This window comes from Aulonocara stuartgranti (assembly GCF_965226115.1).
Source record: "Aulonocara stuartgranti genome assembly, chromosome: 22".
NCBI lineage: Eukaryota > Metazoa > Chordata > Actinopteri > Cichliformes > Cichlidae > Aulonocara > Aulonocara stuartgranti.
In genome coordinates, this window is record NC_138957.1 from 24,515,001 (window position 1) to 24,528,201 (window position 13,201).

Here is a 13,201-nt window from a genome sequence, read left to right on the forward strand (position 1 = left end):
TATTAAATACTCATTCAGGCTGCTTGTGTCTGAATAGATATTATTTTAATAATCCCATAGATCTCTGGTGCCACAGGAGGAACTGCTTAACAAAAAATGACAGTCTGATTAAAGGCACGGGGGCTTTTTATTTGTACATTTATTAGAAAATGTGAATGCACGTTGACCCAGAATCGTTCTTAGTGTTTATTAATCTCAATAAAATAAGAACACATATGACCGAATGGTATATTTATAATAGGGTGGCTGCCAGCTGACGTTATATAGACATTAAAAATCAATGCACTTATATGAGTGATCTCGTGCCCCTTGTGTTTCTCCAGGATGTGCCTTCCTGACATACTGTGCACGTGAGTCTGCCCTGAAAGCCCAGAATGCACTGCACGAGCAGAAGACGCTACCGGGGGTGAGTGTGTGGCTGTCTTTTCGAGTCTTTGACGGCGTACGTGTATGTGTTTACATCAAAGAAGCAGAATAACTGGCATGCCGGGCTATCTGACCATGCCGCACAGGACCCTGGGAAAATTAACCAAGTTTGACATGTAGGGTTGATTTCCCCCTTTAGCTAATCTGCACCAATAAAGGTCAGAGGCTGCCCCTCCCCTCCTCTTATGTTTCATATGTGATGCATCCAGACATATCCATCCAGTTAAGGCATGAGTCATCTTGCTACATGTCATGGGTCGGAAGAGACAGCTATGAGGCTCACTGCTGGAGTGACTTTGCCAGCTCTTATTCTCTTTGATGTTTCTCTTCCTTTCCGTGTCTCTGTCTTTCTTACTCGCTCTCTCTCTCTCTCTCTCTCCATCTCCCCCTCCTCTCGATCCATCTCTCTCACTGAATTCTAATCAAAGTTAAACCTAGCTTTATTAGCATAGCCAGGCAGCAGGTGTGCTGCCAAATGACATTTCCAGAGCTAAATATGACATGACAGCCGCGTCTCTATAATAACCAACTATATGGGAGACAAGGCGACAAGGCAAGGAATTACTGAGACAGAGTGTGCTCCCAGACTTACCGCTGCTTCCTCTTTTACTAAGACAGCTTCACCGCTGTTTCCTTTTGGTTATTTTTGTTGAAATCTACATCATTCACTTCTTTTTCCCCCCCTCTTCTGAATGGCAGCTCATGACTGTAGTTTTTGAGGGAAAAGAGAAGAAGCAGGTGAAAAGTGTAACTCTGCAGCTAAAGATTTTTTCATAATTGATACATTTTTTTTAGCCTAGAAACGTCAAAATATGACAAGCTTAGAGACTCTAAGTAGAGGATAGACAGTAACTATTAATAGATCATCTATTAAACCAGTAGTTGACAGACAAAAAGTAATCCATCCATGACGTGTTGGTAAACAGAAATAAAGACTGTTTAGAATTTTTTTTATAAATAGTTATCCAGTTTTATATGTGGTTGGTTGTACAGTTTTTTTCAGTGTGTTACTTGGTTAACTTTTAAACCTTTTAACCTTTATAGAATCTCTCGCTTGGTAATAGCCCTGTAAACTGATGCTCGACAGTTTTTTTTTTAACTGGCATCTGACTAGGAACTATTCAGATTTTGCAGTCATGTGACCATTAGTGAATAAGCCCCTGTCACACAGACTTAGAGACTGGTTGGCAACCATTTGGTAACCACTGAAATCTGTCGCAAAGAGGTATACAGTGCTGTGATATGTTTGGTTACGTGCATATTGCTGTAGCTTGCAGTGGGAGATGCTGACTTATCTGCACTCACTTACCAACTGCTTTGGACAAGATAGTAAAACTGAAAAGTGCAACACAATCCATAGCTGAGACTGTTTGCATTCAAAGTGAATGTGTTGACTGAGCAGCACTGAGGTACAACTTTCACCGTGTTGCACTTTTTCAAGCAAGCGTTTGGTACAAAGTCGTAGCCTTTCGTATAAACTACAAGCGACTGCAGCAGTATGCTTGTCCAAAACAATTGCAAGTAGGGGTTTTTACTACCCCGCATCCTCTATTGATTACTTACCAACCAGTCAGGGATTGTCTAATGACTGGTAATGGCATCAAATCCAGTACAACATTGAATTAAAATGTAAAGAAATGTAAGTTTTAGCTATATCTGGTACAGTTTATTTACTGTATATTTATTCCTGCTGAATAATCTAAATACAAAAAAATATTTAAAAAAATAATTTGTATAAAAATGTAAAAGATGTTCACTCTAAAGTGTCTTACCTCTGTGTCAAGTGCTCAGGGTTCTATCATGTAAGATTGAGGCTAGTATTTAGATACTAGCAAAAGTTAACCTAAAGCTTTAGTGAATAAATCACTAACATCGACAAATTGGCAACTCAAACAGACAACAACAAAGACGCCACAATTCACGTAAAGATGAAAAATTTAAACTGATGTGAAATATTTTGCTATTTAACCTTCTGCATAACACCGTTAGCAAGGATGTAAGCCGAGGTTAGCTAGTAAATCAAACACGTTAGCGAGTTAGCTGATGTTAGCTTACCCGCTAACACCCAAAAGAAAAAGCCAGGTGTGTATAATGAACATGACCAACTTCAGGACAGAACTGAGGACTAAATCAGCAGGGTTTTTGACTCATGGAGGAGTCTTTTATAAACAACAGCAGGTATTACTGATAAGTGTTTTCTTCTGCTGCGAAGCTGAGAACCTTTAACTCTTTATCCCTTGAAAGGTTATAGGAGTATCCCTTGAAGCTCTTTTTCTGAGTAATTTCGGTTATATTTCAGGACTGCAAATAGAACAAAACGACTGGGTGTGGATCAGACATTTGCAAGGGTGGTCTCTGCCTGTGCAGCTACCCTTGAAAAAACAGGGAAACTATTCTAATGGTTGTTAAACCACATTTTTATTTATATATACTGAGGTGTCAGAACTCATCATTAAAGGTACAGGTCAAATGCTGTCTTTGTTACGTCTAAATTACAAAAGAAGGAGATGAAATCCAAAAGCAGATTTTTATGAGCTCAAACCACATTTTTTGTTCTTAAAATATAAATGCCTGTTTGATTATTTAAAGCATTCATTTTCTATCGGGGGAGAAAATACTATAGCAGGCAGGGACAGTTTGAAGGGGCAGGATGGTATTAACGTGGCAACAAAAGAGATCCTGTTGTTAGTGTGACAGTAGCGTGACCTTCCTGACCTCTCGCAGGCTGATCAGCAGGGCCCAATGCTCCATGATAAAGCCCCCCCCCCCCCCCCCCTTCTGCTACTCTAGCAGCTCTTTTTCCTCACAACCTCTTACCTCTAAGCCGTGTGGAACAAGCTAAACCCTCAAGTGTTTTCCCAGTCCTTCCCTGCCCTCCCCCTCCTTGCCATGGAAAAAAAAGAGAGCGAGAGGAAAACCATCTTATTAGCTCCATACACGCCCACACGGACAAGATCTGCTTCCCACCCCTGCCACCAGCTGTGGTGTAATTGTCATCTAATTGCACCTGCACTGCCAAAGAATAATTAACTTTGGCATCTCATGGCCAGGGTGATACAAAAGGAAAAACATGATAGCAATTATAGGACTGAGAGCTTAAATGAAAGCACACCTGAATGTACAGAAAGCTGAAAGATCTCATTAACAGTCAGGACTGCTTTTTATTTTAAGAAAATGCATTTTTCCTCTCTGAGAAGAAAGGGTCAGTCTTACAGCCCTTTTTTCCCTCTGCACTATTTTTTCCTCTCTCATTGCTAACAATGAGAAGGGAAAAAGGGGAGAGAAAGAACAGGGCCGAACAGATGGTTGTATCAGAGTGGCACCTGGCCTCGTGTTTAATTTCAGGTGAGAGAGTCCGTCTCTAAGTGTGAGGTGGAAGAAGAGTGTCAAAAGCACATTCATCTGAAAGCGAGGAAAGAAAGCGAGAGAATGGAGGAGGGGGGAAAAGGGCACGAGTAAAAAATAAATAAATGAAAAAAACAGCAGATTCACTCAGAGTGTGAAAATGGAGGTTTGAGAAAGAAGATTTGCTTCCTGAGCTGCACTCATTCTGTCCTGTTTGGACATCTTGTACTCTTGTCCCCTCTGTTCTTATCGCTTTATCTCTGCACTGTCTCAGGCTATTTGTCTGGTCTGGTCAGCTGTTGTGAGGCACTCTGAGATAATAACGTCCACATTATGCCACATTAATCATAGCCATCTTGTAAAGCAGCCTCCAAAACTGAACTTAGATCTCAATAATGTCAAATAAGGTCAGTCGAGCTGAAATTAACTGAAATAATCAAAATAGTTGAAAATGAATCAGCACCATTTTCACGATGCATTAATTTTTTTATGTCTTTTTTGGCAAAAACAGCAAAGATTCAGGTTTTTTTGGGGCTCTGTGGTAGTAAACTGAATATGTTTGCCACTTTTTGTCTAAAACAAAAATAATGTTAATGTCACAATGGGCTGTAAAGAGCGTGATTAATCAGGAAAATAATCAATAGATTAAAGGAAAATTCATTTTGACATATTGGGATGTATTTGTCTTCTTGTCAAGAGGAATGTGACGATCAATACTGCTCTCATTTCTGTCCAGTAAATATTAACCTGCAGGCAGGCAGCAGGCTAACGTAGCTTAGCTGAAGTCCTTTTTTGGTACCTCAAGAAAAGCCTTTTCACTGATGCTGTGACTTTGTCTGGTTTAAAAAAAACTAATGAAAAAAAACACAATAAAAAATTTTTTTTAAAATTTATGCCACCAAGATGGGAAGGTCTGACCGAGAAACAGTATGTGTACCATGGATAATTCTTACTTTTTAAACATAGTATAGCCAAGATTTACAATATTACATTTTTTTTATTAAATATGAGTGACTATTAAGCCCAAAATCTCACAATGAAAGTCTTTGCAGAGGTCAAGATTTCTGCGAGGTTTTGCAGTGATCATGTGATAGCTTGTGCACCATTTTGAATATGTGAAAATGTAGAATCACACAGGCCAAGAGACTGCTCTGCAAACTTCTGGTTACCACCGGTCATTAGGGAAAATGTAGCATTCCTCGACCGGTTGGGGAGTGGTAGCTGATTGATGGCAATCGCTGAGAAATCAGTTGCTAAAACTGCAACCACTGGTTGATCCCCTGCACTCACTGAGTTGTTGACAAGGGAAAATGTGTTTTCTCTAACTTTGCTGGAGGTTCCTACCAGTCATGAGGTGAATCTGGGGATGCTGCACCAAAAACCTCTTTGCAATTGCTCCAGTTGGTAGTAGATTGCTGCAGTTGCTTGTACTTTGCATGGAAGATGCCCAGTTGTCTGCAAACACTCTCCAACTACTCACCAAGTAGTTGTAAAACTGTGAGAAGTGTGGCAAAAACAGAAAACATAAATTGTTTGCCTTCAAAATAAACTTGTCTTTTTATTTTTACAACTTTTACTCTGTAGCTTGAGGTTCTTTCTTTTTCGCGTGGTGCCTTTTTTAAAAAACGTTTTCTGCCCGCTCTGCTAGTACATGGTGAGTGTTTGCAGACAAGTTGGCAATTTCCATCAAAAGTACAATCAACAGTGGCAATTTGCAAACAACCAAAACTATCGCAAGGAGGGTTTTTGCCGCAGCACCATCTTTGCAACCAATTTTACCTAGCAACAGCAAGCAATTTCTAGGAAGTCACCCAATTAACCATTGGTGGTTGTATCACATCCAATATGGCAGATAGCTCTTAGGTAATGTGTGCATGACGTCACGTGCAAAACTTCTATAGGACAGAAAGTCATTTTGCAACCACAGATCTCGCCTTCTGATGGCAGTCACATGGAATACAAGTTTAAGGCACTTCTTCATTGGCATCTTTTAATGTTCTCCTCCAGCATGTTTTGTCCAGGAAGTACAAACATGTTTGGAGTACGGGGGACTACTTCCTGCTGTGTGCTGTATAAAGAAAAAAACAACCTTGTTAGTTTGAAATTGTGCATAAAAACAGTTAGCTTAGCTCTTTTCATCTATCTCTTTCCAAAGGGAATAAAATGCATCGATCAGTGCCTCTGAATATCACATCATCTTGTTTCAACAGCCGGATTAACAAGCTAAGCTAACAAGCTTCAAAATCTAGTTTATAAATGCTGCATAGATATGACAGCCGTGGTGATTTTTCTCAACAAGAAGGCAAAATGTCAAGCTTTTCCTTCATTTAATGAGAATCATATGCATTTGGATAGTCACGAAGCTGTTTAATGCTTCCTTAAAGTAATATTTGCAACAATGCCTCGCTGTTCATTTTAAATCTAATATCTAAAATGAATAACATCTAAATCTAATAGAGAGCCTGTGCCCAAGTTTGGGGTGGGGGGAGCAGCTGTGTGTGTACTTGGAGTGAATTTGCATGTGCAGCTGGGGGAAGGGAGGGCAGGTGTTCACACCTACACGGTTTAATGAAGGGTGCGTGCTTTTGTGTGCCCGAGTGTGCATAACTGTCTGTTTGCTTTCGTGTGCACGTGTTTCCTGGGGGAGTACACATCCAAAGATAGGGATGGATGGATGGAGGGAAGTTGCAGGGTTTATTATGAGCTCTCCTCGGGTTTCTTCATTCACTATCAGCCGCATGTATGAGAGGGAAATCTGCGCTGCGAGGCCTTCTTTGCGTTTAAGCTGCACGTATGAGAGGAAAGAGCCCTCTTTGTGGTGGAACATCTGACTAAGCTTGACATTTACTCAGACGTAAGGAGTCAGACGGAGCAGACAGAAGGGTTTTATCAATAGTCTGAAAAAAATGCACGTACTAAATATAGCTCCGGCTTTTTACACAGGATATGAGATAGGAAGTTTTAGTGCGCAGTGCTGTAATTTGTGCCCTTAATCTTTGAGCAAACTTCCTACTGTAGATGCACACGAGCTATGGTGGGTTGCAGGGTTATGTTAACAATCTCTTGTATACCTGTTAGCTTTGTACACTTGCTCAGCCTCCACCCTTCAGCTTCACTTTATCAGAAATTGGCATTTTCATGTGCATTAAAAAAAAAAAAGACAAAAACAGAAAGTCTAAAGGCTTAAACATGCTCCCGTGATGTGAACATGATAACTCTTTTATTCCACTGACAATACGGAGATAAATCGGCGCCTCCACATGCAACCTATATCTTGATGCCAGCGAGTTGTGGGGATGATGCTGATGATGATAGCAATTAGCGCGCCTCGGAGCGAGTGCGTTCACTTGATGAATCTATCTGGAGTTAAGTGTGCATTCACGTGTCGATTCATTTACATATGCATGCATATAAATGCACGGCTGGGCAGGACAGGCGGCGCAGAGTGACAACAACAGAGGGGGGGAAAAAGGGCTCGTCCTCTGTACGTCACTCTGGGGCGACTGTAATGATGAATGCAGATCGGATTTATGGAGGTGGTAAATGGGTGTGAATTAGAGAGAAATTGGATAAATGAAGTTGGAGCGGGGAGGGAGAAATAATAGAGGGTAGGGGGAGGGGAGGAAGGATTGAATGAAAGTTTGACATAATGAACAGTGGGTGGTGTAAGGGTGGTGAAGGCTGGAGGTGCGTTGAGGCAGTGTGTTTATCAGCTTAAATACAGACATCTGTTACTGAGGAATTGTGTGTTTTTTGGGGGGGTTGGGGAGTGTGTGTTTGCTAGACGAACACACACACAAAAGCAGAGAAGGGCTGTTGCCACAAAACTCATTAGGCTCTTTGAACTTTGGTGCAGGACTGGTTATCTAATGAGCATGCATGGACTGTAGTGGAGTTAAAATGTGTAAATCGTGCCAGTTAAAGTTAAAAAAAAAAAGGGAAAAAAGTAGGACATGGACTCTATCTGCACTCTTTCTCTCTCTCTCTCACACACACACACACACACAGAAATCTGCCTGTGATTCAGTTCTTTCTCCCCCTCTGCTCCACTGATTCGAGTCAAACAACACTTGACATGAATATTTAACAGTCAGAACAGACAAAACAATTGAGAGTCAACTCGAGTATTGTTAGGAATTTACTCTTTGATATTCGGTTTCTTCACTTTGAAGGATTTTTGTTGTCTGTCTGGCTAAACGGCTGAATGTCAGCTTCGAGACACTGTCAGCGCCGGACAGACTGGTGAACCCTGTAAGAGCCGGAGACAACACCGGGAAGCGGCTTTGACACTGAAGACTGGGACATTGTTTAAATATTATCGAACTGCACAAGTGCTGTCAGTCTCTTTGTGTTTGACTGAATTCAGGAGAAGGTTGAGTTTTCTCTCCGCTTTATGTGGCTGCCTGCCCATGTGTGTGCGCATCTGTGTGTGCATCCACATGTGCAAACGCTAACGGAGCGCACTTGTGCATCTCTGCTTTTGTGTGCCGCTTTGTTCCAACTCTTTGTGTGATCAACTGCAATCTCCCTTTTCTGTTCCTTTATTTTATTTATGTATTTATTTATTTTTTTTATTTTTTTTATGCCTGTTAATATACCAATTTCCACCTGTGTTTCTTCTTCTCCCCACGGGGTGAATTCACAAGTGCGTCTCAGCGTAAGTGCATTTGCAACGATAGAGAGGAGGTGGATGGAGAACCGAGGGAGCAAAAAGCAGCAGAGACAGGAGAGGGAACAGAGACGGGGGGAGAGGAGGAGGAGGCGGTGCGGGGAGGTGGGAGGTGGCAGGTTGATTACGGTCGCAGGTCTGGTTGCCTGGAGACGGCTGGGACGAGGGATGCCAGGTTGCTAGGCGACCAGCACGATGCAATGACCAGCGCTGTGTGATGGAGCGGAGGGGAGGCGAAGATGGAAAATTGTCTTTGTGCCCCCCCCCTCCCGCCCCACCCAGCTACACCTCCCCTCCCTCTTCCTCCCCCTTCCTCTTCCCCTCCAGCTCTGCCTCCCTGTTGTAAATGTTCTTGAAAGAGCGGGGTGACGGTCTCCGCTGATATATTTACCATTCAGAGTGGCAGCTTTTTCGGGCGTACAAGCAGAATGTATTGAAATTGGAGAGAAAACAGGCAGCAGAAATGTGGCCCCCTCCCCACCACTCACACAGCAGTAGCAGCCTACTATATAGACAGATTATCATCAGCTCTGCAGGTCATAATAGTAAGGCGAGAAAAATGTCATCATCAGTATGCTTTACTCTATCTAAAACACATTTGCCTTGCTGTAGCACATGAAAATGCATTTCCACGGTGGCGATGGCCACTCCTCAATCTGTACACTGTTAAATAAAAGATTGCGGAGGGTGTTAAATACACCTAAATACACCAGGCTACTTAGTTTGAGCCCTTTTAGAGAATAAAAGCCATTTATTCAGTCTTGTATTTACAACAGGTGAGCCTTGTGTGTTTTATTAAGGTTGTGAATCTGTTTGTGCTTAACATCCTTCCAAGGGAATGGAGACATTTTAAGCACAAGGACTGTTGTGCAAAGTCTGAGAAATATCCTTGTGCTTAAAATGTCTCCATTTGCTTGGAAGAGAGTTAAGTAAACTTGATTTGCATAGATTGTGTTTAAGCACATTAGTCAGAAAGTAAAATATGCAATGATAAACAAGCACTTCTGTTTGTTTTTTTTAAACTAACAGCTGCGATTTTGGTCTGACAATTTTTTTTCATGTATAGTTAGCCTTCCCTGGATAAATAAAACCTTATTAATAAGACTGCATAGCTCTAAACATTTTTATTTTAGCATTTTTTATTTTATGTGGGGCACTGTGACTCTGAGTGCTGTGCTGATGATAATCCCTGTTCTAGGACAGATACACTATGGACAAACGCACCTATGCATTACACTCACAGGAGCACCATGGAAGCCCATGCCATGAAGCTTCTGGCACATAGATTTGGTGCTGATGTTAATGCCAGCGGAGGTTTGGCGCTCAGCAGTTGGTGACTTTTACGCACTGTGCACCTCAACATTCAGCGACCAAGCTCTGTAATTTACATGGTCTGCAACTTTGTGGCCGAGTTGTTGTGACTTTTGTTACTTTCACTTGCCAATAATACCATTTATGGAATATCTAGAACGGAAGAAATTTCACAAACTGACTTGTCGCTATGGTGGCATCCTATTACAGCATCATGCTCACATTATTTTACAAATGTTCGAAAAAGCCGACTGCGTTGCTATGTGCTTGACCACACCTGTGGTCATGGGACTGAAAACATCTAAATGAAAAAATTAGCTGTTGTGCTCTAATTCTGTTTTCCATATAGTGTAGGTGTGTTCAGTCAGCTTGTTTTCATGTCCAAGACTTTAAATACATCTTGTCAAGATACTCACTTTGTAGCCTTTGGCTTTGGTGCTCCCAGCTTGTACATTACAGCCTGGCATCACATTTAAACACATTGGGTAAGCCTCTTGTTTCCAATTGCAGGGTTAATGGTGTGAAAGGACATATTTAACCTAAATACCAACCTCATTCTAAACATAACCAAGGATTTTCTTTTCTTATCGATATTTAATCACAGAGTAAAAGTGAAAGTAAAAAGCGAGAGAAATCAAAACTAATTGGTGAGTTTTAAAAAGAAGTTAAATCTAGTTAAAAACACAAAATCTGAAGCAAGAGGTAGTCTCCAGGGTAACAAACTTCTGGATGCAGAGATGCTTGGCATCCATTATAGCCGTCAGTGCGTCATGGGATTGATCCCAAAGCATACCTTGTGCATATCTATGTGACTCCAGCACCATCTGACAGCACGGCAGTATTTGATGCCCTGGGATGAGACCACTTAGATTCAGTGTGATGCTCTGTGCTTTGTTAAAGATCAAAGAGAGAGCTGCTTCCTGAGCACATTTCTCTGTTCTCTCTTTTGTCATTTTGTAATAAAATCAAAATGCCCCCAAAATAATAAAATAAGTAGCTGAAAAGGGAAATTCAATCAGTCTCGCTGATGTCTATCATAGTGCGTCTCTGCTCGCCACAATATTTAAAATAAATTACCCAAATCACTGCTGGGGACACGTCCCTCCAGTCCCAGCTAAATTCTCTGCCCTTGCAATGTCTGTATTACCTATTTCTTTTAATGGGTTAAAGCTATTAAATGTAGATACTCCTAAATGCAATCATGATGCTGAATATACATTGGCAGATTTAGTCCAAATTGTTAAATCAGTTTGACGATATAGATTCTCTGGGCTTGTTGTTGCAGTGTATGAACTTTGATGGCATGGAGAGGGGGGGGGGGTCATGCATTATGGCGAAGGGGTCGAGCTGTTATTTGATTGGATAATCTGTGGATTTAATATTTCATAATGCTCGTGAAATCCCCCGCGGCATCACAGAAAGAAAAGATTAAGTATGTGTAGATGTGCGCTCGCGTCACTGTGACCGTCAGGAGCCGATGGAGCATTGTTTGGATGACTGTATATATAATATCTGCATGGCGTGTTTGGACATGGAGCGCAGGGGGAGCAAGAAAAATCCAATAGCAAAAACACACAGTGGTGAAATGGGCTGTTGATCAGGCAGGTTTGAATGCGTGTTGTCTGTGCACAGTATGGGACCGTTTTTGTAAACAAGCCTAAGAGAGAAAGGGGAGGGGAGGGGAGCAACAGGAGGAGGAGGGGAGAGAGCAAATTACTGTAAAGTGTGTGTTAGTGGTTGAGGTTTAGACGGAGATATTTTTCTCCCTGCTTCTGCATCTGCTCTCGAGGCAGCGCCAACATTCAACAGGCACGAACGAAGCCGCTACCATCCCTTTTTCTTTTTTCTTTTTTTTATTCTTTCATCTTTCCTCCCCCTGCTCGTCTTCTCCCTTCCTCCACTGCACATCTAATCCCTCTATCTCTTGACCTAGAAGCACCCTTTGTCCTCCTCATTTGTTTTCCACCCGTCTCTTTTGCAGGTTGTTCAGGGCAACCTTGTTTACCTGATGTGGGGGTTCTCATCTCTGGGGTTGTCATGACGATGGCCATGTGAGCATGGTCTTTATCAGACCGGCAGCCGGTTGCTGTGCAGATCTGAAGTGGCACAGCCTTGATGGCCTCCACTTCTCACTGTTTTTCCTCTTGTATATTCTAATTCCAATCTCCTGAGCCATCTGCTGTGCTTCTCCTTATCACCACCACCACCACGGCCTTCACTATTTGTCTTCCCACAGTGAAATATGGGCCATGCGGCTTTTTATAAGCATCATTCAAACATGTCAATCAAACTTGCCACTTAATTTAATGCCATTAATTCATAGCATTGACTTAAGGTGCTTTAAGAGAGAGCTAACCCCAAAATAGCTTCTATTTTTAGTTATCTATCTATAGATGTCTGTATCAATGTGTGGAAGAATCCTTCCTGCTATGATTGAGTGGCGTGCAATAACTGATAGCTCAGACACTGAGTGACTGTCAGTATCTACAAGGGTATTAAAATTATGAATAAAAAAAATAAGGTGGAGTTTTGGTAGAACAGCTGGTTAAACTTTGGTCTGGTCAAACAACATTTTCTTATATATGCTAATCTGAAAATCCTGGTGGAGCCTGCACCTGTTCAGGATTTGACATCCCCTGTCCAGCATCAAGATTTTCCTTAAATACATGTCAAAGGAGTTATTAGGAGTTTCTTACATTGCACATACTGGCTTGGGTGGTTATATGTTAAGATAATGATGATAATAGTGAGAATCACAGAAGCTTGTAGATGTAGATGGATCTCAGATCAGTCAAAACAAAACAAGCAGCAGCACCTTGTTTAGCATGTTGGTCCACCATCAGTTTTCCTTCCTTCACAAGTTTTTCCATATGCACATGCACAAACACATTGATGTTCTCTCAGTCTGACAAGCTATAGCCACTGCTAACGGATGACTACTGACACATTGAGAGGCTCACGCTAGCATACTAGCATCTGACAGGATGTGTGCATTAATGAACTCAGTAAATGCTTTCCTGATGAGTTTATAGTCTCAGACATTAGTTTCATTGTTTACTGAACACAAGATGATCATCATGACTTTGATTTTTGTCTCTATTAAAGTCTAAAAGAACGTTGAAGCAGGGATTTTTTGAAAAAACAAACAAACAGTGGCATCACAAAAGCTATGCTTGTCTTTTTATGAAGTTTACGGCTGTAATGTAGTGAATGTAGACAGTAAAAAGAAAATGCTTCCAACATAAAACTGCTGACAATAAGGTTTGTGGATTCTTATAATAACCAGGCCAAAGCTGATATCTCAGTAACTGGGCAGTTCACACTAAAACAGTACAGATCCATTAATAGCATGGTGCGTTCTTTAGAAAGGTGTATGTGTGAAGAATAAAGCAAGAATACAGATTAAATCACAGCATGGGCAACAACAGCGAAGAAAAACAGTGGTAAATA

At 41.4% G+C, this 13,201-nt stretch overlaps 1 protein-coding gene and 1 long non-coding RNA gene across 6 annotated transcripts in view; both read left to right on the forward strand.

Moving 5' to 3' along the window:
* LOC309698518 overlaps nt 1–13,201 on the forward strand; it is a 66,426-nt gene that overhangs the window by 3,343 nt on the left and 49,882 nt on the right. The window lies entirely within an intron of this gene.
* The window catches only part of celf3a (cugbp, Elav-like family member 3a), a 34,647-nt gene that overhangs the window by 3,173 nt on the left and 18,273 nt on the right, over nt 1–13,201 (forward strand). For 4 of the 5 annotated variants that reach the window (XR_014274186.1, XR_014274187.1, XM_082521493.1 and 1 more), the window contains exon 3: nt 324–406. Coding sequence is in view for 3 of the 5 variants with exons in the window: in XM_082521493.1 (XP_082377619.1) it covers nt 324–406 (83 nt within the window). In the remaining 2 variants the exon portion in view is untranslated. Of the gene's footprint in view, nt 1–323; nt 407–2,476; nt 2,605–13,201 lie in introns of those variants that run through there. The other variant, XM_082521495.1, reaches the window with a different exon arrangement.